Genomic DNA, 25,658 nt, shown 5'->3' on the forward strand with positions numbered 1-25,658 from the left:
TTTTTTCTCTTGTTTTATTCTTCTCAATTTTATTTATTTCTTCTCTGATCTTTATTATGTCCCTCCCTCTGGTGACTTTGGGCAGCATTTGTTCTTCTTTTTCCAGTTTCAGTAATTGTGACTTTAGACTATTCATTTGGGATTGTTCTTCCTTCTTTAAATTGGCGTGGATTGCTATACACTTTCCTCTTACAACTGCCTTTGCTGCATCCCACAGAAGTTGGGGCATTGTGCTGTTGTTGTCATTTGTCTCCATATATTGCTTGATCTCTGTTTTAATTTGGTCATTGATCCATTGATAATTTAGTATTTTGTTAAGCCTCCATGTGTTTGTGAGCCTTTTTGCTTTCTTTGTACAATTTATTTCTAGTTTTATATCTTTGTGATCTGAGAAATTCGTTGGTAGAATTTCAGTCTTTTTGAATTTACTGAGACTCTTTTTGTGGCCTAGTATGTGCTCTATTCTGGAAAATGTTCCATGTGCACTTGAGAAGTATGTGTATCCTAATGCTTTTGGGTGTAGAGTTCTATAGATGTCTGTTAGGTCCATCTGTTCTAGTGTGTTGTTCAGTGCCTCTGTGTCCTTACTTATTTTCTGTCTGGTTGATCTGTCCTTTGGAGTGAGTGCTCTGTTGAAGTCTCCTAAAATGAATGCATTGCATTCTATTTCCTACTTTAATTCTGTTAGTATTTGTTTCACATATGTCGGTGCTCCTGTGTTGGGTGCATATATATTTAGAATGGTTATATCCTCTTGTTAGACTAACCCCCTTTATCATTATGTAATCTCCTTCTTTATCTCTTGTTACTTTCTTTGTTTTGAAGTCTATTTTGTCTGATACAAGTAGTGCAACACCTGCTTTATTCTCCCTATTTTTTGCATGAATATCTTTTTCCATCCCTTCACTTTTAGTCTGTGTATGTCTTTGGGTTTAAGGTGAGTCTCTTATAAGCAGTATATACATGGGTCTTGCTTTTTATCCATTCTCTTACTCTGTGTCTTTTGATTGGTGCATTCAGTCCATTTATATTTATGGTGATTATCGATAGATATGTATTTACTGCCATTGCAGGCTTTGGATTCATGGTTACCAAAGGTTCACAGGTAGTGTCTTTACTATGTACCCGTCTAACTTTAACTCACTTATTACACTGTTATATACACACTCTGATGATTCTTTATTTCTCTCTCCCTTCTTATTCTTCCTCCTCCACTCTTTATATGTTAGGTGTTTTAGTCTGTACTCTTTTGTGTTTCCCTTGACTACGTTTGAGCTAGCTCATTTTATTTTTTGCCTTTAGTTAGTATTTGGTTGAACTGCTTTCTTTGCTGTGATTTTATTTTCTCTGGTGACATCTATTTAGCCTTAGGAGTACTTCCATCCAGAGAAGTCCCTTTAAAATACCCTGTAGAGGTGGTTTGTGGGAGGCAAATTCTCTCAACGTTTGCTTATCTGGAAATTATTTAATCTCTCCTTCAAATTTAAATGATAGTCTTGCTGGATCCAGTATTCTTGGTTCAAGGCCCTTCTGTTTCATTGCATTAAATATATCATTCCATTCTCTTCTGGCCTGTAAGTTTTCTGTTGAGAAGTCTGATGATAGCCTGATGGGTTTTCCTTTGTAGGTGATCTTTTTTCTCTCTCTGGCTGCCTTTAATACCATGTCCTTGTCTTTGATTTTTGCCATTTTAATTATTATATGTCTTGGTGTTGTCCTCCTTCGTCCCTTGTGTTGGGAGATCTGTGGGCTTCCATCATCTGAGAGACTATTTCCTTTCCCATACTGGGTAAATTTTCCACAATTATTTCTTTGAAGACACTTTCTATCCCTTTTTCTCTCTCTTCTTCTTCTGCTACCACTATTATGCGAATATTGTTCCATTTGGATTGGACACACACTTCTCTTAATATTCTTTCATTCCTAGAGATCCTTTATCTCTCTGCTTCAGCTTGTCTGTATTCCTGTTCTCTGATTTCTATTCCCTTAACAGTCTCTTGTACCTCATCCAGTCTGCTCTTAAGTCCTTCTATTGATTGTTTCATTTTTGTTATCTCCCTCCGGACTTCATCCCTTAGCTCTTGCATATTTCTCTGCTGGTCCATCAGCATGGTTATGACTTTTGTTTTGAATTCTTTTTCAGGAAGATTGGTTATATCTATCTTGCAAGGCCCTCTCTCTGGCCTTGTTTGGGTGATTTTTGACTGGACCAGGTTCTTCTGCCATTCCATGGTGATAGAAGTGATCGCTGGCAAGTGGTGTGTGTGGCAGCTGGGAGAACAAAGTCCCTTCCTCCTTGCTGGTCACCTTGCCCTTCTCTGCTTCCTGTGCCAGTTACCCACAAACAGTTAGCAGTCTTTGGGTTAATCCACTGAGCTGCCGTGTGTGGGGCAACCCTCGGGATGGCCTAGGATACTTCCAGGGGTCGCAGAGTAGTGACATGTGTTCTCCTGTGAAAATGGCGCTCCTTCATGCCCTCCAGACTTTGCCCCGGCTTCCTCTGTATGTGCCGGGCAGCTGCGTGCTGGCGGCAGCCTCTGGGTCTGGCCTGGTTAGCTGCATGCTGGGAGAAGACTTGTGTGGTTGCTGTGGCGGTCTGCTCCCTGGCTGCTCCGCAGCAGTGGCGAGTCAGCCAGTTTGCTTGCAGTGTCAGCAGGGGGAATGAACGGCAGGCTGCTTATCACCGTGAGGGTCTTCAGAGCTGCGTTACCACCCAGGGGGTTAGGGCGCCTGAAGTTCCTTAAGATTCCCAGCCTGCTGGGCTGAGTGTGCTGGGATGATTTTGTCCACCTGTTAAGCTCTTGTCCCTTTAAGACTTTTAAAACGTGTGCTTTTCTTTTGTCCCTGGGCAGCCAGCTGTGGGGACCCGCTCCCCATCTCTGTCTCGGACCCTACCCTTCCGTTTCTCTAATATCCAGTACACCATGCAATGTGTGTCTGTGCTCCCAGTGCAGATTACTAGGGCTGGTTATTTAGCAGTCCTGTGCTTCCACTCTCTTCCCACTCTGATTCTTTTCCTCCTGCCGGTGAGCTGGGGAGGGGGGAATGCTCGGGTCCCACGAGGTCACAGCTTTGTATCTTACCCTTTTCGCGGGATGGTGAGTTCTCGCAGATGTAGATGTAGCCTGGCTGTTGTACTGTATCTTCTGGTCTCTCTTTTAGGAATAGTTGTATTTGACGTACTTTCAAAATATATATCGTTTTGGGAAGAGATTTCTGCCGCCCTACTCATGCCACCACCTTGAGCGCCCCCCTATCCCAGATGAGGTACCTTTTATAGCTAAAATACCATCGGTTGATAAAATGTTGGTCAATAAGATTGTTCACCCCTCTATATACAATATTTTGTAGGAATATAGATCCCAAGATTCCATCTGTGAGGACATAAATAGTAATGGTGAAAATTTAGCAAGAAAACTAGCAAATGTAGTAACAGAAGAAAATGTTCAGCATCAGCCAAACTTACTACTTCATCATGATGTTCCAGGTTCAGCATGTTTGCCTCTAGAGTCTAAGGAGGTTATGAAAAAGGTCCATAAGGTAGCAGAGACAGTCTGCTAGACACTGTCTCCCTATATCATAATGCTGCCTCATGAATTTATAGAAAGTATAGTTTCTTCTCTTCTATCAAAAATTTTCTCAACAGTAGCCTGTGCTAAAGCAGAAATATCTGAGGATTTGTACACAGAACTAGATTTCCTTCAAGTGAAGGTAGTAAATACAATTATAACACAGATCTCTGAAGATAAAAATATGAATCTACAGTATGTAGAATCCTTACATCCTAATGATGGTGAAATTATTCAGTTAGTGGTTCAGAGTATTTATTATAATCTCTTGACACAATTTCGATCTCAAGAGAGCATTCAAAGTTATATCAGCAGTCATAGTAAAATCCTGTTAGAAACCATAGGTAATCTAATTGTACATAAAGTGGCTCTTAATCAGTTGCAGAACTATTTTTCTGGAGAGCTAATGCCACACCAGTATGTAGAAGTTGACAATTTTGTTGAAAATATCCTTAAAGATATTCTCCAAACCACTGAGGTTCCCCAACCTCAGCCATCAAAACTGCCTTTGAACATAATAGAAGAAATTGCTGGAAATTTGTTGTCAAAGCTTTTAACTATGTTTTGAAAAGCAGATAAGGAACAAAACAATTTTCTAAATGCTGAAATGCAAAAAATAGCCTCAAAAATCTTAAGTTCATTCCAAGAATATATCTTGAAAAGTCAGATTACAGAAGTACCACAAGCCACAAAATCACCCAGTTTATCATTAGCAGACAGGGCAACTATTGAAAGAGTGGTTACTTCTGTTTATAATCGTGTTTTAAAGCACTTTGGATCCCATATTTCAGTGTATAAAAATTTAATGGGTAAGAGCAATGTCCTCTCTGATATAATAGGATTTTTAATGGTGAAGGAAGTTTCCAATTCAGAATTTCATCCTCAAGTAGACAAAGAAGCATCAAGTTCAGAGTTAGTTCTGGAAGCTGTTCAAGTTATAAAAGAAAGTGGTTAAGATAATTGGTGACCTTACATTGAAGAAAAAGCCTTCATCTGAAAAAGAGGCTATGGTAGATGCCAGATTTTTAAGGGAAACATTGACCGTACTCTTGGCTAGACTAGCAAAGTTGCCAAGGAACTCAAGCAAAGATGCTAAACACTTATCAAAAACTGAGTTAAATAAAATTGCATCCCAGTTGACAAAATCTGTAACAGCTGAAATTTCCAGAAATAACATTACTGTTGTAGCTGCTGATCCTGAAATAAACTTTTTTAATCCAATGACTATAGAAATTATTTCTCAAATGGTTGATTCTGTTTATAATCATGACCTACAACAATTTGGAACATACGAAGAACTTTATGATAACATGAAAAGCACAAACAACGTCTTCATTAAAGAGGTTGCTTCTTTAATTATCAAGAAAGTTTCAAGTTGTCCATTAGAAACAATTAGCCCAAAAGATTCATGTGCTAATGTCTTTGGTGACCTCTGGACATTGGTCAAATTGTTGAAAAATCACATGAGTATGCTGTTAAAATGGAACTTGATCTACCACAAGAGTTAAGTCAAGATTTAACTGAAGAGGAACTTCCAGTTAAAATAATTCCTCACCATGGGAAACAACCAATCAATTTCCATCCAGACATTGTTGCAGACCACTTAGGAGTCATTTCTACAAAAACACAGCCTCTTAAGAAACGGCAGTTACAGTGTTTAGCTAGAACTAGACACAGCATCAAAGCACTAAAAAGAGCATCAATAAGTGGGAGGACTTACCCAACAGAGACACTTGTTGCAGGAAAGAGAAAAAAAGAGAAAGGCGTCTCATTGGATAATGCAGGATGACTGAATGTAAAGCCGTCTGAGGTAAGTGCAAAGGGCAGTCGTGAAAAGAAATGAGCAGTTAGTGAGACTTGGTTGTCATTCTGTGATTTACTTCCTCAAGGAGGTCTTTGGGAATGCGTTTGTAAAAATCTAGTCAGCTTTCTCTTGCCCAGCCCAGTAGAATTGGACGCTGATTCATACAACTCCGCTTTACTGGGACTTAACCATCAGTGGTGAGCTCCGTGTAAAGGTGGCAGGCTAGTTTCCATTAGCCAGACTAAACTGCCATTTCTTTCTTTCTTTTTTATGCTTATCTAACAAAAGGCCCATTTTTAAGAAACTTGTAATTGTGAAATAGTTTCAGACTCAGAAACACTGCACAAAGCGTCCCCATATGCCTTTCACCCAGGTTTCCCTAAACCTCTGAACTATATAGTCATAGTACATCCCATATACAATTATTGAAACAAGGAACTTAACATTGATACAGTGCTATTAGCTGATCAGCCGACTTCTCAGATTCCGCCAATTGTCCCTTCCACTGTCCTTTTTATGTAAAGTGCCATTTCTTAAAGAATGGGGATACAGAGAAATACCTTTAACAGCAAACAGGACTGACTGGAATTGTAGTCCTCATTTTGCAACTCAGAAGAAACACAATTTTTACAGTCCTAACAGTTCTTTCTCATGGACATACATTATCATAGTACTGTCTGGTCCAAAAGGGCCAGCTAGAAAGTCAGCTAAACCAGCCTCTGTTAGAGATTGAAATCCTCAAACTTCAGACTCCGCAGTAGTATTGTTTCTATGTAGCAACAATTGTCAACAAACATTAGACTGCAAGCTCTTTAGAGAGTTCATTCCTTTCTTGTTATTTCACTTTCACTACTTAACACTTTCCCACTACCCCACACACTTACATCCTCAGGATGTACCCAGTTTCTTTTCTATTCTACCCTTCTCCTAGACTCTGTTGTGTTTGTGCTGCTATATTTATGAACTAGTTTCCCTGCAGTCCCAATTTGGGCTCCTAATATACTTAAATAATGGGGACTTGAATGCCATAGCACTGTCCTTGGTACAATGTAACTATTGAAAAGTAGTTCTGTTTACTGATCTTAGGGCACCAGGGCATAGGGATGGTCTTGCCAGGAGATGGAGTTACACTGATCCAGCCCCACATTCCATTTAATACCAAAGTCCCTCGATATAAATGAGCCTCTTGCACCAACAGTGTGCACTCCCACGACGGATGTAGCTTGTGGCTTACAAACTGAGCAGAGGTCTACAGAACCCACCTGCCTGGAGCATAAGCCTAGGAGCTTGTTTTCCTTAGTAGTATTTTCCAACCCATTGAACTAAGTCTCAGAGCTGGTGAATACATTGACGGGCACTTTTTTTAACCTTAAATACTGAGTTTGTCATAGACATTGATGAAATCTCCTTGGTCCTTAGTTTCTTGAACTAGATCAAGGTCCTTTCCAACTCTAAAATGTACTTTTCTCTCTGCGTTCTCAAAATTACATTAGTGTTTCCTCAGTAGTCTTCCTTAATATATATGTAGTTCCTTGGGCACAAGATCTGCATATGTGAACAGTACAATATTACCCCCAAGTCATTCTTCTATCATCTACGCAAATATCTTTGGTTCGTCTTGGTGGCCTGATTTCTTCTTACATCCTTTGTCAGTGCTTTAGCTATCTCTTCATAGCCCAGAGGGAGTTGGGAGAGAATAGCTAATCCAAAACAACTACTGGTACTCTGAAGGGGAGCAAAAGCTGTGATAAACAATGTAAACAGACATAGATAGCTCAGCTCAGACAGACGCTTTGCAGCTATGTGGACAGCAGTACTGTTCATCCCCAACATGCAAAGGGGGTTGCAGAAAGAACACATCAGTTTAGGGAAGCAAGGCAACTCCCAGGCTATTCCTCAGTCAGAAATGTTATCATGCCAAATCTGATGTAAGTACAACAAATATTGAAACATCACGAACTCAGTGGACAGAATCTGAACACATACAAAGAAGAATTGTTTCCAACGCTGATGTGACTACTTCAAAATTCAGGACTCATACACACTCCTCTGCCTGGGAAAGACACAACTAAATGTGAGAAATGTAACTTATCACTGACCAGGTTTCTGTAGAAAGGATAGAGAGCTGCACAAACTTAGTTCAAGTAATGTGCATTGGGTAGGAAGGAAAGGGCATAAACTGGATCTAGACAGTCTCTCCCAACTCTGATAATATTTACAATAAAAGGGAAATGATTAACAGGAGCCTCGGTTGAAGGAAAACAACACATGGAAAGAGTCCTAGGTTAGTTAGAAGGACAAGAAAAACAAAATGGAAACCAGTTAGGAGAAATGCAGGCTAATTATTTAAAATAATAGATTTCATCGTTTTTTTGGACTCCGACCTGTAAATACTCATTAGTTTTATGCACAGAAACTCCATGCCAATGGGCACTACCAGATGAGATGGAGGCAAGTGAAAAGGTTCATGCAAACTCAGCTTATCTGGGTTTGAATTCTGGCTTTGCCACTTAGTAGCTATATGACCTTTGGGGACATTATCTAACCAACTTTTTTTCTTAAAGATTACTTAACCAACTTATTGAAAAATATCAAGTTAGTCAAAGTATGTGGAATATTCCTCCTGCAAACAGCCCATAAACCCTTTTTGATACACGGATCCTGTCCCTGGTTCTGTATCCTTCTAGGGATGGTCTGGGTCTCATTCACCTCCTGGGTTGACCCTACCCAAAAAATTGTACCATACCATGTGTTTAGAGAATACATATGATGTAGGATGTCCTGGTGGGACAATTCTCTAGATTATCCATTTGCAGTAATTTTCAGGCTAACCCAGAAGCTATAGTGAACCAGACAAACCAGAACACAGAGATACAACTCTACCCAAATCAGGAGCTCACCAGGTTAATAGCCTTAATGCAAACCTTGATCTCTGTATTGGGATGTATTTATTGGGAAGCCATGTGAGATTTCATGATTAAATATACCATGCCTATCAGAAATGCTAACTACATAAATAACTAAGGAAAGGTTATGGTATATTTTACTTCATTTATTGCAAACTCTATTTTGTGTAATACTGATTTGTACTTTTCCAGGGAAAAAAATTGAAACCCAGTAATGAACCAACACATTACTTCAGACAGAATTATGAGTGTATCCTCATACGACGAAGAGGACCTGCCTTCATTTTCTAGGTACCGTCAGTTCAAGTAATACAAGTTAGTTTAGAAAATGGAAATGAAAATTATGTTGATGGGAAGAATAGGCCCCTTGAATAAACCTTAGAAAATGCCAGAATTTAATCCCTCAACTTCTCCTTCCCCTAGTTTCCTCTGTGGTTACTTCCTGGGCCTCCTCATCCCCTGTTCTCTCCCATTCCTATTTATCTGGTCACTATTTCCTTCTCCCGGGGCCTGCTTTCTAGTATACTGATCCAGTTGGTATAGTTAGATTATGTCTTTAATGTGTTGGGTTGTTGAACCTGGGTCAACAATAGTCCTTGCACTAATGACCCACCTCAAGGGGTTCCTACTTAGTTCCTTTATGTCCTAAATACTCAATAGTATGGCACTGACTGTCAGGAATCCCAAGAGTGGAGGGGGTGATACAAGTTGGAGCATTCAAGAAAGAATCCCAAAAGTAATGGAGTTTGAGTCGGACCTTAAAAGATGGATAAGATTTAGATAAGACCATCCAAGTTGGGGAAGACTGTAAGAGAAAGGCTGGACTATGCAGTTTTTATAGGAGACAGGGAGGAATAAAGTACACTGTAGACTTTAAGTCTGATGAATACTTTCTCTAGAAGAGCCAAAATGTGCCTAAAATTGCACTTATAAGAATATTCACAAACTGGGAAGAGTAGCACTTTGTATCATGGGAGAAATAGGGCATAAGGAGAAAAATCTACCTGGTTGTAACTATACTCTTTTCTAGCTGGCACTATGAAATCAAGGTTTCTTTTTAATCTGGTGCCAATTTAGGATATTCAGTCTTGGCTCACCATTGACCTTATCTTCCCTTATGATTATTTTAACATACATAATTAGTAATGCAGGCAACTCTTGATTATTTGTATCACTGGAGAAGTGAAGAAGGTGAATATAAAACCCAATAGAAGTCAATGTAGCAATCATTTTCATTTGCCTTGAGAACTCAGAGGTATACCATTCCAGGTTTGCTTCTAGATGAATGACTTTGCTAGGTTGTTCTTTTACCTTAACAGTATTCCTTCATATATTAAATACACAGAAAATGAAATGTCTTTATTCTTCTTTTAGTGATAATGATGATCATCTCCCAGATACAAGCGCTAAAATGACAGAAGGTTGGATTGATATTTTTTCTTAATTTATATTAGATAGTATTTAAAAGGAGACTTTTAAACCTGTTCATTGATGAGTTTTCCTGTTATCAAACCTGAAGTTAATACTGAGTTTTTCAGGCGACTCACCACTAATAAGATTTCATCAGTAGTTTTGGTATAAAGTATGTGGTGTGATATTATAAGTTTATGATTATCATACTCCTGTGGGAAATATCCAGGAAATAAGAATTTGTCACTTCTGTATGTGGACTATGCTTCTAGGATTTAGCCATCTCTTTTAAGAGTGTATGCCTGCTTCTAGCTTAGCCCTAGTGAAATACAGAAAAAAGTTTTCAAAGCTAAAAATTAAACCTAAGTATATTTGCTTATGTTAAAACCTGGCTAGAGTGGACCCCACTTTATTTTTTGTCTCTTTTATTACTGACTCATTAAAATATCTATGAGTTGAGTTTTGGTCCTCGGTTCTTTTAAAGCCTCAAAGGATCAATGTGGTTCAAACAATGACAGCACTGGCCTAGAGGTAGGAGTGTCATGTTTTCTGTAAAGGTGGCTTGAAACTCAAACCACAGGGCTGGAATTGACCTTGATTATTTCAAGCCTGCAGTCTACTCAAAAAGTTACTCAAGAAAGCTATCCTCTATTTATTCATTAGAAGGTGAACCACAGAGTAGAGGTAATTTGCCAGTATTCCATGAACAGGTCATAGTCAGATGTTATATAACTGGTGTGTTTCCAGCAGAAAGGATTCATCAGGAAAGTGGAATGAGGTGGGAGTAGAGAGATAGCTGGGGGTCAGATCACGTTAGGGCCTATTGTAGACCATAGAAAGGAATGCGGATTACTTTTCTGGTTGCAGTAGGAAGCCTATGAAGGATTTTAAGCAGAGAAGTGACAATCTAATTTATGAATTTTAAAAAAATCGCTCTGGCTGTTGTTTGAAGAATGAGCTGAGTAGGGATAGCTTTAAAGCAGGGAGACTAGTTAGGAGGCTTTCACAATAATCTAGCCAATAAATAATGGTGACTTGGACTAACGGGTTAGCAGTGTAGATGGTAAGAAGTGAACAAATTCAGGTTGTATTTTGAATGTAGAATCAGTAGGACCTGCTAATGGACTAGATGTTGGGAGTGAAGAAAATAGAAAAGTCAAGGATGATTCCTACAATTTTGGCTTGAGCAACCAAGTAGTGCCATTTAGTGTGACAGGGAGAGGAACAAAGGTGGGGAGGGGAGGGGGAACAAGAATTCTGTTTGGGCTGTGTGAGACTGAGAGGCCATTAGACATTTCAGTGGAGAAATCTTATAAGTAGTTGGATAGTTAAGTCTAGAATTCATGAGGAGGTCAGGGTTAGTGATACAAATTTATAGTTTCACAGAATAGACAATAAATTGTCAACTTGATTCTGATTATCTGGAGCTCTGAAATACCTGGAATTTTTCTGTGCCCTCTTCATCAAAACAGCTTCCTAGATATATCCAGAAGGGTTGCTATGCATTTAGCTTAGACACTTAAAAACTGATAATGGAATGATGGCCCTGCTAAACCCAAATGGTCCCAGTCATCAAAAACATCAGTTCAAATATGTGCAGTATACAAGATGTCCTCAGGTAGCAAAGTACATACAGACACTTTAGAACAACTAGCAACTGATAAAAAAAATTTAGGGGATATTCTGGTTAACCAGTGCCATCAGATAATTCAACTAAAAGGGATCTCCCTCATGTTCAAAGTAACTGAGGTTTTACTACATTTTTTCTAGAACCCTTGGCCCAAAGGGTAATCCAGAGAAAGTCCTCTCACCTTGGTCCTTTTTGATTATGCACGTACAAAATGTATGACAAACACATTCACATTATTCCATTTGGTCCTCCTGTGAGAAAATACTCACATCCCCATTGTACATATGAAGAGACAGAGTCAGAGAAGTTAGGAGTAACTTGCTAGTGTTCACTGGGCTCTAAATAGTGAAGCTAAGACTCGGACAGTTTTTCTGAGTCCAAGCAAATCCAGTGCTCTTTTTACTCTTAGCTGCCTTCTGTGAGTCTTCTTGAAACTTCTCTCTTGGTACCATTTCAACCTCTTTAGACCAAATTTCAATCACTGATATCTCCTGGAACTCAGGGTAATGCCTCAGCCCACTCCTGATTTGCACAGGAAGTAACTGTTTCCCAAGACCAGCTCCTTCCTTCCTAGCATTCCTTTAGCTGGCAGCCTCATTTGAATTTTTTTAAATCTACAAACAAAGAGCTATAGAGGTCCTTGGAAATCACCCATAGCCTAGTTTCTCATTTTACACATGACCAAAGAGGCCTACAGTTTGAATAGTTGTGCAAAGATGCGTAGCTAGTTGGAGAGCCTGCCTCTCCTGGTGCTCTGGCCAGTGCTCCTTCCACCATGTCACACTCCACTTTCCCATTTTCTGAGTAGAGTCAAGACCTGTGCCCAGAACTGTAGGGATCTCACCTCTTTCAACTTTTTCTGTTTGCCTGATTTCTATGATTCCTCAATGAAATTACTGAGATTATTTTTGTGCCAAAGTTTGTAGTTTGTACATGTCTCAGAAATAACTGCTTTCCAATTTTGTGTTTGGATCACAGAAAGCATTGATCCAGATTTGGAGAATGCAAACAGCGTTGAGGTAAATATTTTGTAGTGGCCCGTCACTGTGAGCCAGTGAAACACTGATAGAAATAAGGGGCTGCCTGTGTGGTGTGCTTTGAGGGGCATCAGGAAGCGTTCTGACCTTGTTCACACCTTCCCACACCCAAATCTCTCCCAGCTGGTAACAGCTCCTGGTGCCTGAAAACCCCTTCGTCAAAATCCTCATGTTTGGATTAAGCATTGTCCTTGTGTAGGTGCACAGAGTAAGCCACAGAGCAACCTTAGCACCCTAGGACAATGCCACTCATTAATTCCTGTAGCCTCTGGAGGAAAGCTGGACACGGGGAGTCAGAGTACACTCCCAGGTAGACCCAGGAGAAGGAACTGGTGGGGGGCAGAGATGCTTCAAAGAGGAAGGGGCACTGCTTGAGGGAAATGAGTGTTGATTCCAACTACTTCCTAATGTCCCTGAGACCGACCCTTTACAGGCAGTTTTCCAAAAGAATGGCCAGCTCCTCAATGTGATCCCAGGAAATTTCCCTCCCTTAAGGCCCTCTTGGGAAGTCTCCATGGACGGCCAAAGCTATAGATGCTCCTGGATCTGCCCGTTTTGTACCACCTTTGCTTTCTTCTTCATTCACTTTAAGCCTCCCCCAGGATACACACAGACACACACACAGCCCATCAATTTGCAGACACCTTTTATTTTTCAGTACTAATGTCTATTTGACAACTTTAAGCTTCACATAGAGACCATGGTTTCCAAATAAAATATTAAGAGAAAAGGTAGAATCTCCAGTTTGGAGACCTGACAGGCTTTTCCTTTTGCCAAGCTGATTCCCTGATGTATCTGGATTCGTTTGCTGATTTTCCTCCTCGCTTGCTGAGGTTTTTTTTCATTGTAAAACTACCTAAAGGTATGATTCACTAAGACATTAAGCATCCCTTATTGAGTAGCACAGAAATCCCTGCTTACACTCAGCTCCAGGGAATAGTAGTCTCTGTATACATGAATACATATAGTCTCCAGTGTGAGATACAGAAAAAGAAGCCTTCACATTTCCCATAATGCCAAACTTTACCATACACTACAGGGCCCACTTACTGTGCCCCTAACATGCCAACCATGCTCCCACCTCAGGGCCTCTGCACTTGCTTTTCCTCTGCCAGGAACACTCATATACCCAGATAGCTGTGTGAGTCTTACTCCCCTACTGCCTTCTGATCTTTGCTTAAAAGTCACCTCTCTGTGAGGCCTTTGCTGACCACCCCGTGTAAAATAGAAATACGCACATATACACTATCCCCCTTATCTTGCTTTATTTTTCTGCATAGCACTTAAGTCACCATTCAATCATTCATTCATTCAAAAATTTTTATCAAGTGCCTACTATGTGCCAGGCACTGGAGATTCAACAGTAAACAAAGGAGACAAATATTCCTGCCTTCATCTTCTGGTAGACTATATAGTCACTTGACTATATGCTTCATAATGGCAAGGGCTTTGTCTGTTTTGTTCCTAACTCTACGCCCAGCACCTAACAAGATCTGAAATATAGTAGATGCCCAACAAACATTTGTCCAAAGAACAGCCTTAGCCATGAGAGCCAAATTCAGTCTCCACATCAGGAGTTCCCCAGCTCCTTTGCCCAAGAGTCTTATATACAGCCGTATTTGGGAACTACTATAAAGAGCAGAGGTTCTCAACCCTGGCTGTACTTTGGAGTCACCTGGACAACTTAGCAATCAGACCAGCACTTGCCCCACCCACGTTCAGGGATTTCTGTTCAACTGGGATGGGGCCCAGCATCCCCATTTTTAATATTTCTCCAGATGGTTCTACTGTGCAGAAACAAGTTTTAGATTGTCCTTGTCCTAGTTTATCACTTCTAGTATCCTATTTTGCAATCTCTTAATCCATAAAATGCCTCAAATCCTCTTAGAAGAATTAGAATCAAACTTTTACTATAATACTCTGTTCTCCACACCATCAACATAAAAGACTTCTCTCATCTCACATGCATTTATACCTTACTTCATTGATTTGTCACTTCCTTTTTAACTGCCCTCACCATGGAGTAGCTACCCTGTAGCCCAGCCACCTTCCTGAGCCTCTTTTCAAGCCTACTTTCTTGGATCATGTTGCTTCTGCATTTCAGGAGGAGAGCAAAGCCAGCATCTGACCCACTATCCCTGCCCTACCACCTCCATGTTACTGCCACCCCACACCCACCACTTAACTTGCTCCAGACCTCACAATTATTAAGAATTATTTTAAAAGAGATTGGGGTAGTAAAATGAACCTTGCCTCCTTCTACCCACCATCTCCCCTTAAGACCTCCCCCATCATTATCTTCTCTTAGAGAAGGATCTAAAATGTTTTATTGATTCCAAGCATCAGGAGGGAGGGGGCTGGCATGGCTGACATATTTTGCAACCTGGGACATGTGAGCCCTTGAAATTACTCTTCAGGGGCAGCCTACATCCAAGTCTGGGGCCAGTCCTGGGTATCATAACTGGCAAGAAATATGAGAAGTCCTGCCTAGGAACAGCTAAAGTCCCAGAGAATGACTGACACTGCAAAGCCTTGAGATTTCTGTATATGATGCCACTGTGGTGGTGCTCTGTCCCTTGAGGGTTTCTACGTATTTCCAAAGTTCACTGTCCAACAAAGGGCAAAGACTTAAGCTAATATTTCACCTTTACCTTGGCAGTTTGTCACCCTCTGTCAACATGAAAGTGCACTGACCAGCCTGTATTCTTCAAATGATGACATTTCAGGTACAGCATGTTTATCATTTTATAATAAAGCTCTCAACTATGTCATTTTTTTTTGCAGTTGCCCAGTTAATTTTTTTTGGTATCATTAATCTACAATTACATGAAGAACATTATGTTTACTAGGCTCCCCCCTTCACCAATTTCCCCCACATACCCCTTCACAGTCACTGTCCATCTGCGTAGTAAGATGCTGTAAAATCACGACTTGTCTTCGCTGTCTTGCACAGCCCTCCCTGTATCCCCCACTCACTATACATGCTAATCGTAATGCCCTCTTTCTTTTTCCCCACCCTTATCCCTCCCTTCCCTCCCGTCCTCCCCAGTCCCTTTCCCTTTGGTAACTATTAGTCCATTCTTGAGTTCTGTGATTCTGCTGCTGTTTTGTTCCTTCAGTTTTCCTTTGTTCTTATACTCCACATAAGAGTGAAATCATTTGGTACTTGTCTTTCTCCGCCTGGCTTATTTCACTGAGCATAATACCCTCTAGCTCCATCCATGTTGTTACGAATGGTAGGATCTGTTTTTTTCTTATGGCTGAATAATATTCCATTGTGTATATGTACCACATCTTCTTTATCCATTCATCTGCTGATGGACATTTAGGTTGCTTCCATATCTTGGCTATTGTAAATAGTGCAGCGATAAACATAGGGGTGCATCTGTCTTTTTCAAACTGGAGTGCTGCATTCTTAGGGTAAATTCCTAGAAGTGGAATTCCTGGGTCAAATGATATTTCTATTTTGAGCATTTTGAGGAACCTCCATACTGCTTTCCACAATGGTTGAACTAATTTACATTCCCTACAGCAGTGTAGGAGGGTTCCCCTTTCTCCACAACCTTGCCAACATTTGTTGTTGTTTGTCTTTTGGATGGTGGCGATCCTTCCCGGTGTGAGGTGATATCTCATTGTGGTTTTAATTTGCATTTCTCTGATAACTAGCGATGTGGAGCATCTTTTCATGTGTCTGTTGGCCATCTGAATTTGTTCTTTGGAGAAGTGTCTGTTCAGATCCTGGGCCCATTTTTTTTTTGGATTATTTGCTTTTTGTTTGTTGAGGCATGGGAGCTCTTTATATATTTTGGATGTCAACCCTTTATTGGATCTGTCATTTATGAATATATTCTCCCATACTGTAGGATGCCTTTTTGTTCTATTGATGGTGTCCTTTGCTGTACAGAAGCTTTTTAGCTTGATATAGTCCCACTTGTTCATTTTTGCCTTTGTTTCCCTTGCCCGGGGAGATATGTTCATGAAGAAGTCACTCATGTTTATGTCCATGAGATTTTTGCCTATGTTTTTTTCTAAGAGTTTTATGGTTTCATGACTTACATTCAGGTCTTTGATCCATTTGGAGTTTACTTTTGTGAATGGGGTTAGACAGTGATCCAGTTTCATTCTCTTACATGTAGCTGTCCAGTTTTGCCAGCACCATCTGTTGAAGAGACTGTCATTTTGCCATTGTATGTCCATGGCTCCTTTATCGTATATTAATTGGCCATATATGTTTGGGTTAATGTCTGGAGTATCTATTCTGTTCCACTGGTCTGTGGCTCTGTTCTTGTGCCAGTACCAAATTGTCTTGATTACTATGACTTTGTAGTAGAGCTTGAAGTTGGGGAGCAAGGTCCCCCCACTTTATTCTTCCTTCTCAGGATTGCTTTGGCTATTCGGGGTCTTTGACGGTTCCATATGAATTTTTGAACTATTTGTTCCAGTTCATTGAAGAATGCTGTTGGTAATTTGATAGGGATTACATTGAATCTGTATATTGCTTTGGGCAGGATGGCCATTTTGACGATATTAATTCTTCCTAGCCAGGAGCATGGGATGAGTTTCCATTTGTTAGTGACCTCTTTAATTTCTCTGAAGAGTGTCTTGTAGTTTTCAGGTTATAGGTCTTTCACTTCCTTGGTTAGGTTTTTTCCTAGGTATTTTATTCTTTTTGATGCTATTGTGAATGGAATTGTTTTCCTGATTTGTCTTTCTATTAGTTCATTGTTAGTGTATAGGAAAGCTACAGATTTCTGTGTGTTAATTTTGTATCCTGCAACTTTGCTGAATTCCAATATTAGTTCTGGTAGTTTTGCAGTGGAGTCTTTAGGGTTTTTTATCTACAATATCATGTCATCTTACCATTTGCAACAACATGGATGGAGCTAGAGGGTATTATGCTCAGTGAAATAAGCCAAGCGGAGAAGGACAAGTACCAAATGATTTCACTCATATGTGGAGTATAAGAACAAAGGAAAACTGAAGGAACAAAACAGCATCAGAATCACAGAACCCAAGAATGGACTAATAGTTACCAAAGGGAAAGGGACTGGGGACAATGGGTGGGAAGGGAGGGGGGATAAGGGCGGGGAAAAAGAAAGAGGGCATTACAATTAGCATGTATAGTGCGTGGGGGGCACGGGGAGGGCTGCATAACACAGAGAAGTCAAGTAGTGATTTTACAGCGTCTTACTACGCAGATGGACAGTGACTGTGAAGGGGTATGTTGGGGGGACTTGGTGAAAGGGGGAACCTAGTAAACATAATGTTCTTTCTGTAATTGTAGATTAATGATACCAAAATTAAAAAAATATCATGTCATCTGCAAATAGTGACAGTTTAACTTCTTTACCAATCTGGATTCCTTGTATTTCTTTGTTTTGTCTGATTGCCATGGCTAGGACCTCCAGTACTATGTTAAATAACAGTGGGGAGAGTGGGCATCCCTGTCTAGTTCCCGATCTCAAAGGAAAAGGTTTCAGCCTCTCGCTGTTCAGTATGATGTTAGCTGTGGGATTATCATATATGGCCTTTATTATGTTGAGGTACTTGCCCTCTATGCCCATTTTGTTGAGAGTTTTTATCATGAATGGATGTTGAATTTTGTCAAATGCTTTTTTAGCATCTATGGAGATGATCATGTGGTTTTTGTCCTTCTTTTTGTTGATGTGGTGGATGATGTTGATGGATTTTCGAATGTTGTACCATCCTTGCATCCCTGGGATGAATCCCACTTGGTCATGGTGTATGATCCTCTTGATGTATTTTTGAATTCAGTTTGCTAATATTTTGTTGAGTATTTTTGCATGTATGTTCATCAGGGATATTGGTCTGTAGTTTTCTTTTTTTGTGGGGTCTTTGCCTGGTTTTGATATTAGGGTGATGTTGGCTTCATAGAATGAGTTTGGGAGTATTCCCTCCTGTTCTATTTTTTGGAAAACTTTAAGGAGAATGGGTGTTATGTCTTCTCTGTATGTCTGATGAAATTCCGAGGTAAATCCATCTGGCCCTGGGGTTTTGTTCTTGGGTAGTTTTTTGATTACCAGTTCAATTTCGTTGCTGGTAATTGGTCTGTTTAGATTTTCTGTTTCTTTCTGGGTCAGTCTTGGAAGGTTGTATTTTTCTAGGAAGTTGTCCATTTCTCCTAGGTTTTCAAGCTTGTTAGCATATAGGTTTTCAAGTATTCTCTAATAATTCTTTGTATTTCTGTGGGGTCCGTTGTAATTTTTCCTTTCTTGTTTCTGATTCTGTTGATGTGTGTTGACTCTCTTTTTCTCTTAGTAAGTCTGGCTAGAGGCTTATCTATTTTGTTGATTTTCTCGAAGAACCAGCTCTTGGTTTCATTGATTTTTTTCTATTGTTTTATTCTTCTCGGTTTTATTTATTTTTTTCTCTGATCTTTATTATGTCCCTTTGTCTGCTGACCTTAGGCCTCAATTGTTCTTCTTTTTCCAATTTCGATAATTGTGACATTAGACTATTCATTGGGATTGTTCTTCCTTCTTTAAATATGCCTGGATTGCTACATACTTTCCTCTTAAGACTGCTTTTGCTGCGTCCCACAGAAGTTGGGGCTTTGTTCAACTATGTCATTTTGAATATGGAAGTTTTGATTATTCATCCCCCTGCAGTGTGGCTCCTGCCTTGCAGCTCCCCACCCACCACCAATATGGGTGTGAAATAATATTACGTGTGTAGCTTGTGATTTGTACCTTATTATGCAGTTCTCTGACTTGAGCCCCACTGCAAAGGGGTTACCGGTACTGGAAGCAACATCATTAGGCTATGTACCAAGCATTCAGCTAAGTTATGCTCTCACATCCACCCTGTGAAGCATCATCTCCATTACACTGTCAAGGAAACAGAGTCACTGAAGCGAAATGGCTTTCTATATTGTGCTCCCTCTGCAAGTCTTAAAGTCCTATTTTACAGATGAGAAAGTGGAGGCAAATGACCAGCTTCAGGTTGCACAGCCAGCAAGTAGCAGAGCCAGGGCTCAAGCCTCATAGATCTTGTGGCTTCCATCCCACATTCTTTCTTCTTGTCAGCAAGTGGGCGCTATACCTAGTTGCCACTGCATCTCAAAATTGGGAGGTGACCAAGGACAGCCTGCAGAGTCCAGTGGCAAGCACAGAGGATCCCATCTAGGTTTTCAACTGCATGTCCAATAGAACAGTAAAATCACATTCTTCTGTACCTTCAGTTTGACAGGGACACCTCCCATTCCTTACATTCTGCACATTACAGGAACTCACTGGCCAGAAGTTATAAATTCAGGTAACATATTTTTGCTCTGATAAGTTTTTGGAGGAAGAAATGCACAAGTGTCCAAACTTGTGCTAAGATGCTCAAAAAGTCCCACAAAAGAGAAACTACAAGAAATTACAATGATGCCCATTTATGAAAGCCCACAAGAAAAAGGGGACTTCTGGAACAACATATGCCCATGACAGCTTGTAGAGTATTTTTTAAAAATACAGCTTTATTGGGAATTTCAATCAGGTCATGATGTGAAGTCTCATTCTATAGCACTTTGTGGCCCATTCACTTTGGCCTAAACACCCCAGGCATGTCTGTCTCTTCGCAGTGACCAGTGCCAAATAGGTGAGTCCCACTGAGCTGCTCACACGTTGATCAAAGCAGCATCAGGCTATCTGGAAAGAGAGTTGGTCTCACCAAGCTGGCTTCATTTTGCCATATCTAACTCCTACTTACAGTGTACCGTGAATGCCATGCTCACTGCTTGATTTTTCTTTTCGGCATCTTGCTTGAAAGGAGTGGGAATTATTAGCCAAAGGGTTCATTGTGCTCCCAGGAATGAGCTTCATATGTGCTGTTATTCTAGCCAGTGCCAATCTTGCACGATATGCCGAATCTACTAATGACTGCAAGTTAGGGGCAGTGTCTCAAAGTGTCTTTCAGGGATGGCTTGCATCAGGATCACCCAGGATGCTTGAAAATGCAGAATTCTTTCTGGTCCCTCCCCAGACCTGCCCAGTCAGTATCTCTGGGAAATGGTGTCCAGGCATCTGCATTTTTAACAAGATCCTCAAATTGCAAAAACAACTTCATTTTACCACTCCAGTGAGATTTTCATTATATTGCTTTGTAACACTTGCCTCAATCCTGTAACAAAAAGTCTTTGTCTTGCTTTTTCAGACTATTGATCTCTCCATTTGAGCCTCTGTGTTTGCCTCTGCAGATTTTGGCCTTTTCCTTATTAACTTATAGGTTGTTCTTTTTTTTTTTTTAACTACCAGTATATTCCAGTACTGCTTTGTTAATTTGAGAAACTAAAGTTTTCCCCCTTTATTTGGGGGTAATTTTCTGTCTACTACCTTAGTTTTAATCACAGATTCTTGAGGTTCCCAAGGTTGTATTTCTGAAGAAGATAAAAAGTAGGTAACTGCATGAGGTATAGGAGAAATTGGCCTTTTGCTAGAAAAAAGAAAGTATGTGCTTTATTGCCCTGTGCCTTTTCATAAGATCCTGTCATAATGCATCAACTCAAGAGATAAATGCTCATTTCTGTCTTTACAGATACAATAGTCATTTTGTTAATATAAGCTATGATATGTTTTAAGAGCCCTTTGCACACAAATGGTGCAGGAAAACAGGTCCAAATGGAGATTCTTACTGGCTTCACAGTCCTTTATAGCCTACACAAAAAACAGATCACTTGGAGTCAGTCAACTGAAAATTTACCCAGAGTGAGACAGAAATGATAGCCCTTTCTAATGCACTGTTGCTTTTACCTGGACATTCTGAAATGGACATGCCACTGTTGACAGCTAAAAGTTACCTGTTCATGTACCTCATCAGGCTCTTCTGAAGAGTTATCCACTGGTCTGAGGGAAGCAGAAACTGCTGAGTTGGCTCCAGAAGCTTCAGGGTGCAGGGAGTACAGAGCTGGTGTGTGCATCTGAAAGTCTGGGCCCTAGTGCCAATGGCCAGTAGGTCACTTCCTACCATGTGATCTTAAGATGAAGCATCTCACTTCACTGAGTTTCTCGTGCTTCCCTCCCAGGGGTGTCAGTACAAATACAGATTCTTTGTGGAAGTACTTTAAAAACCAAAATGCTTCTTTCTGTATCCTAAGTTATCAATGCCCTAGCCTGACAGCCTCAATTGGAAAGCCCAATAAATGATCTTATCAATCTTTTGGTTTGTTCACAGATGGTGATAAACCCAGTACTTCCAAACAGGGACCTGAAATGATGAGGAAGGTATCACCAGGTCTGTCCAAAGTGTTTTCAAGATTTAATGCCAGTGTTCCCAAATCTTCCTCACCCTCTCCCCCTCACCCGGACAGAAGCTGAGGCTCCTACACCTGGCATCAATAAGTGTGCTGATCTTCCTCAAAAAAATTAATGGTTTTGGAGCATGACATTGTGATATGACATGCTTTTTCTTATAAGTACTGAAAACAGGGGCAAAGAAAGTTCAAAAAGGCAGCTGGAGAAAAGGAGGGTTTGATAAATGCTTCTGAAAGACATTCTGGTATGAGAAGAGGGGCTGTGCCTCACGTATAGATGCATGTACCAGGCAGCGTAAGATCTAAGCTCTACTCTTGAGGGCCCCACAGCCTTGCTGGGAAGACTAACTTAGAAATATAAGCGTGACACCAGTAAGATAGTTAGTCTTCACATATTCTAGGTGCTGTAGGGGTTCAAAAAAGGGAGTGATCACTGTGTGCTGGAGTGGTTAGGATAACTTTCCTGAAGGAACTGAATTCAGGCAGTCCTCAAAGGACAGGTAGGTCTAGGTACTGGCCTAGAACGCACCAGGAAGGCTTTTACCTTGGGTCACAACAGCCGCCTACACTGATGCCATGCCTGAACTGTCTAGTTCAGCACTGCCTGGTAGGACCTCCTGCAGTGATGGAAAGTCGATATATGCTCAGTCCAGTACAGTAGCCAGTAGCTCAACGTGGGTGACTGGTGTGATTGAGAAACTATATATTTTGTTTTGATTTATAAATAGCCACATGGGGCTAATGGCTCCCTTATTGAACAGTGCGAGTCTAGTTAGTACATGGCCTCATGGGTACTGGTCAGTTCAGATATGGTTGAGGGGTTGTCTGAAAGTTCATTTCCAAAGTCTATCCCGAAACACCTAGAAAGTGCCAAGAAGCAGCATCCTCTTGGCCGCTTCCAGAGACATGAACCATCAGTGTGGCCCAGGGGAGCTCATGCTTCCCAGTCAAACCTGTACTCTTCTACTTGCCAGATGGCTACACAGTACTTGGCTAGAAACTGCTTATATGGGACAAAAACACCACTCTGGTACTGAAACCACCATTTTGACCTCCCTCTACTCAGTAAACAGAACACTCAACCAGTCATTTTAATACCCCAGCTTGATCCAAGAAGTTAGGTCAGAGGAAGTTCCCAGCTTTATCCAACACTCCCTGGGGAAATATTTCTGGGCAAGTGAATTTCCTTTATGCTGTACCTACAGTCTATAAATGTTATGTTAACTGAACTTTAGCAGACAGACTGGCACGCAGTTCTGCCCAAATTCCACCCACACCCAAATTTGGCTGCCTTCATCCACTCACTCCTACCCTTACGTACTGAGTTCATCACATGCAGCAGCATTTTAAAGTTATTTTTTAAAGGTTCACAATAACGACAAACCCCAAACTTATATATGGCTTTAATTTGTTTTTATTAGGTAATATAAATCCAGTTCAAAATTCAAAAATACAAAAGATACAGTGAAAAGTAAGCCCCTTTCCCTCTTTTCTCCCAGCTGCTACCTGATTCTCCTCTCCAGAAGCAATCGCTTTTACCACCAGATCAAGTACATACCCTTCCTGAGATAGTCTATGGATAACAAGTGTATTAACATATGACTTTATAAAAAGTCTAATTGAATATCCTCCCTCAAAAAGGCAGAAAACAGGAAGAGAGGTGAGAATGGAAGAGAGAGTGAGAATGCAAGCACGTTATTTGACAGTTATTTCATAGTGCTGCTGCTTTGGTCTGTTTCTATGACTGCATTTGTAGCTCCAAATAAAGTCAGTCCTCATTTTTAAAAATGCTTTTTGTCTAAGGAACTAAATACCAAAAGGTAAGCACCAGAACTGGAGGAAAGGTACCTACCATAGCTGTTAAAAGCCTGCTGACCAAAATACACCAAGACTATATGAGCTAGTATCTACAGTCCACCATTTAATATAAAGAAGTAGATGAAAGCACAAAAAGCAAAAATGCATGGCCTCACTTTCAATGAAAGAAAATGCAAATTAGAATAACGTGAAGGTATCACAATGTACCTTTCAGAGAGGAAAAGGAATAAAATGATAAAAGTCAGTATGTAGGAAAAGTCCAGAATGTAGGAAAAGGATTACATTTGAACTCTACATTGCTGATAATTCCATAAATTTGATCTTTCTAAAAAGCAATCTAACAATAGACAAGCTATGGTTCTAGCTGTGCTTTTGGACCTGGTAGCTCCTTTGGGGAATGTGGTACAAGGGAATAATACAAAAGGAAAAACATTTTTAAAGCCTCTGTATAAAAATATTCATAGCGGTACTATTACTAATTATGATGAAAACTTAAAACAATCCACGTGGGGGACTGGTGTAGTGTAGTAACAGGAAAGAACACTACACAGCCACTGAAAATGACAAAGATAGTGACCATATAAACACAAAGAAATGCACATATGAAATAAATTAAATCAGTTCATAAAATACGACATGTTCTCTGATAACCGATAAGTATACTTTGTGATTTAGCAATCATATGGTATACTAATAAAAATCCAAAGAAATTTAAATGAATAATCATGAAGATTTTGTTGCTGTTGTTCGCTGCTTACTAATAAATGCCTTTCCTTGAAGCAACATCTCATAATCATCACCAACATCACTTCTTAAAGCTATTTCTAACCCTAACCTAAGGTGAATGGAATAGTATCAAATGCCTCAGCTTCTTATGAGGCATGGGAAAAAAGAAAGCATTCTTTCAGACTTTTTTAAACATCTTCTTTAGAGAGGCTAGGTCATCTTCAGTCACCCCCAAAGTATTCTTCTAAATTCTAAGGTGGCAAAAGGTTACCAAATTTTTGACTGATTATTATAGAGAATATGTTGGCCTTAAATTCAATAATCACAGCAGCATTTATATGAATATATCATCACATTCAACATATAATCACAATATGTATGTGTCACAAGCATACACTTTAGAATATTTTAATGACCATGTGCCATATGGCTTTGCCCCTATATAGGACCTGGCACATAATTTCAGTTATTTTTAATGATTCATCTAGGGACCAATGTATCTTTGATGACATACTATTGGTCATACTTAATTTACAGAATACCAAATGTTTATCAGAAATGTAATTGTTACTTCCTACTGAAAAATATGACCTGTTCTTAATCTATTTTATGATGCAGTTTCCTGATGCACCTGCAGAAATCAGGGGCCACTTATTTAGTAAAGGAAGAACACTAGGTTAACCCTCCTAGTGCAAATAATCACATCCCAAATTATGTCTTCTAAATTTACATTATCAGATAAAATAAAAGACATCACAAAACATTTAGCTTTTTCCTTTGGTCCTAACAGCGCAGTGCAGAGCATTTTATACTTCACTTGAATACCATTTGGACAATGACCAGGTTGTTCCTTTCAAAGAGCTTCAAAACATGTTTACAGAAGGGATGTCCTGTACCAGATAAGGATTATTTCCAATTTAGGACTTAGTGAGTCCATAAACTGCCAAGACAGACACTTGGTTAAGTACATGCCCCAGTAAGTTAGTGGAAGCAAAAAGAAAGACAGCAACCCCAACTAGGGTGTTAATTAGGCTCCGTAAAAGAAATGTAGATATGCCAAAAACTAAAAAACATTCTTAATGAGCACTTCATTCAATGTGGTTAAGCACTTCGTTCAATGTGGCTATTAGCTCTGAGGCCACTGGGACTTTGTTCACCAATGAATTCCAGCTGTCTTCTGTGAAGTGAACCCATGAAAAGAACAAGTAAATATTCACTGTTCCCAAAGAGCAACTAAAACCAATGGCTAGCTCGTCGTTTCAGGCTTGGCTTAGTGCAGGGTGTATGTGTGCCTTTATGGTCTCTGACTGCAGAGGGCTTAAGTGACCAATGGCCACAGCTGCTGAGCTCTGAAATGCAGTGCTGCTGCCAGTGAAATCCACTATCACTGCACCTGCACCAGGGCCAAATCTGCCATGGGCTTCTCTCAGCCAATGACTGAGTGTGGCAGAGACAGTAAGACAAGCCGTTCCCGTGAGATACAGGACTCTCCTAACAAGGGACTG

The 25,658-nt window shown here is 40.1% G+C and overlaps 1 protein-coding gene across 3 annotated transcripts in view; it reads left to right on the top strand.

Annotated features, from left to right (window-relative positions):
• Positions 1-25,658, top strand: part of LOC118925280 (fibrous sheath-interacting protein 2-like) — a 41,351-nt gene that overhangs the window by 14,949 nt on the left and 744 nt on the right. Inside the window, exons 3-7 of one of the 3 annotated variants that reach the window (XM_057496099.1) lie at positions 8,472-8,570; positions 9,654-9,700; positions 12,298-12,338; positions 15,016-15,082; positions 21,531-21,590. In XM_057496099.1, the coding sequence (XP_057352082.1) occupies positions 8,494-8,570; positions 9,654-9,700; positions 12,298-12,338; positions 15,016-15,082; positions 21,531-21,590 (292 nt within the window). In that variant the 5' untranslated portion in view covers positions 8,472-8,493. Of the gene's footprint in view, positions 1-4,880; positions 8,571-9,653; positions 9,701-12,297; positions 12,339-15,015; positions 15,083-21,530; positions 24,473-25,658 lie in introns of those variants that run through there. The other 2 variants (XM_057496097.1, XM_057496098.1) reach the window with 2 other exon arrangements.

The sequence above is a fragment of the Manis pentadactyla genome, chromosome X, assembly GCF_030020395.1.
Source record: "Manis pentadactyla isolate mManPen7 chromosome X, mManPen7.hap1, whole genome shotgun sequence".
NCBI lineage: Eukaryota > Metazoa > Chordata > Mammalia > Pholidota > Manidae > Manis > Manis pentadactyla.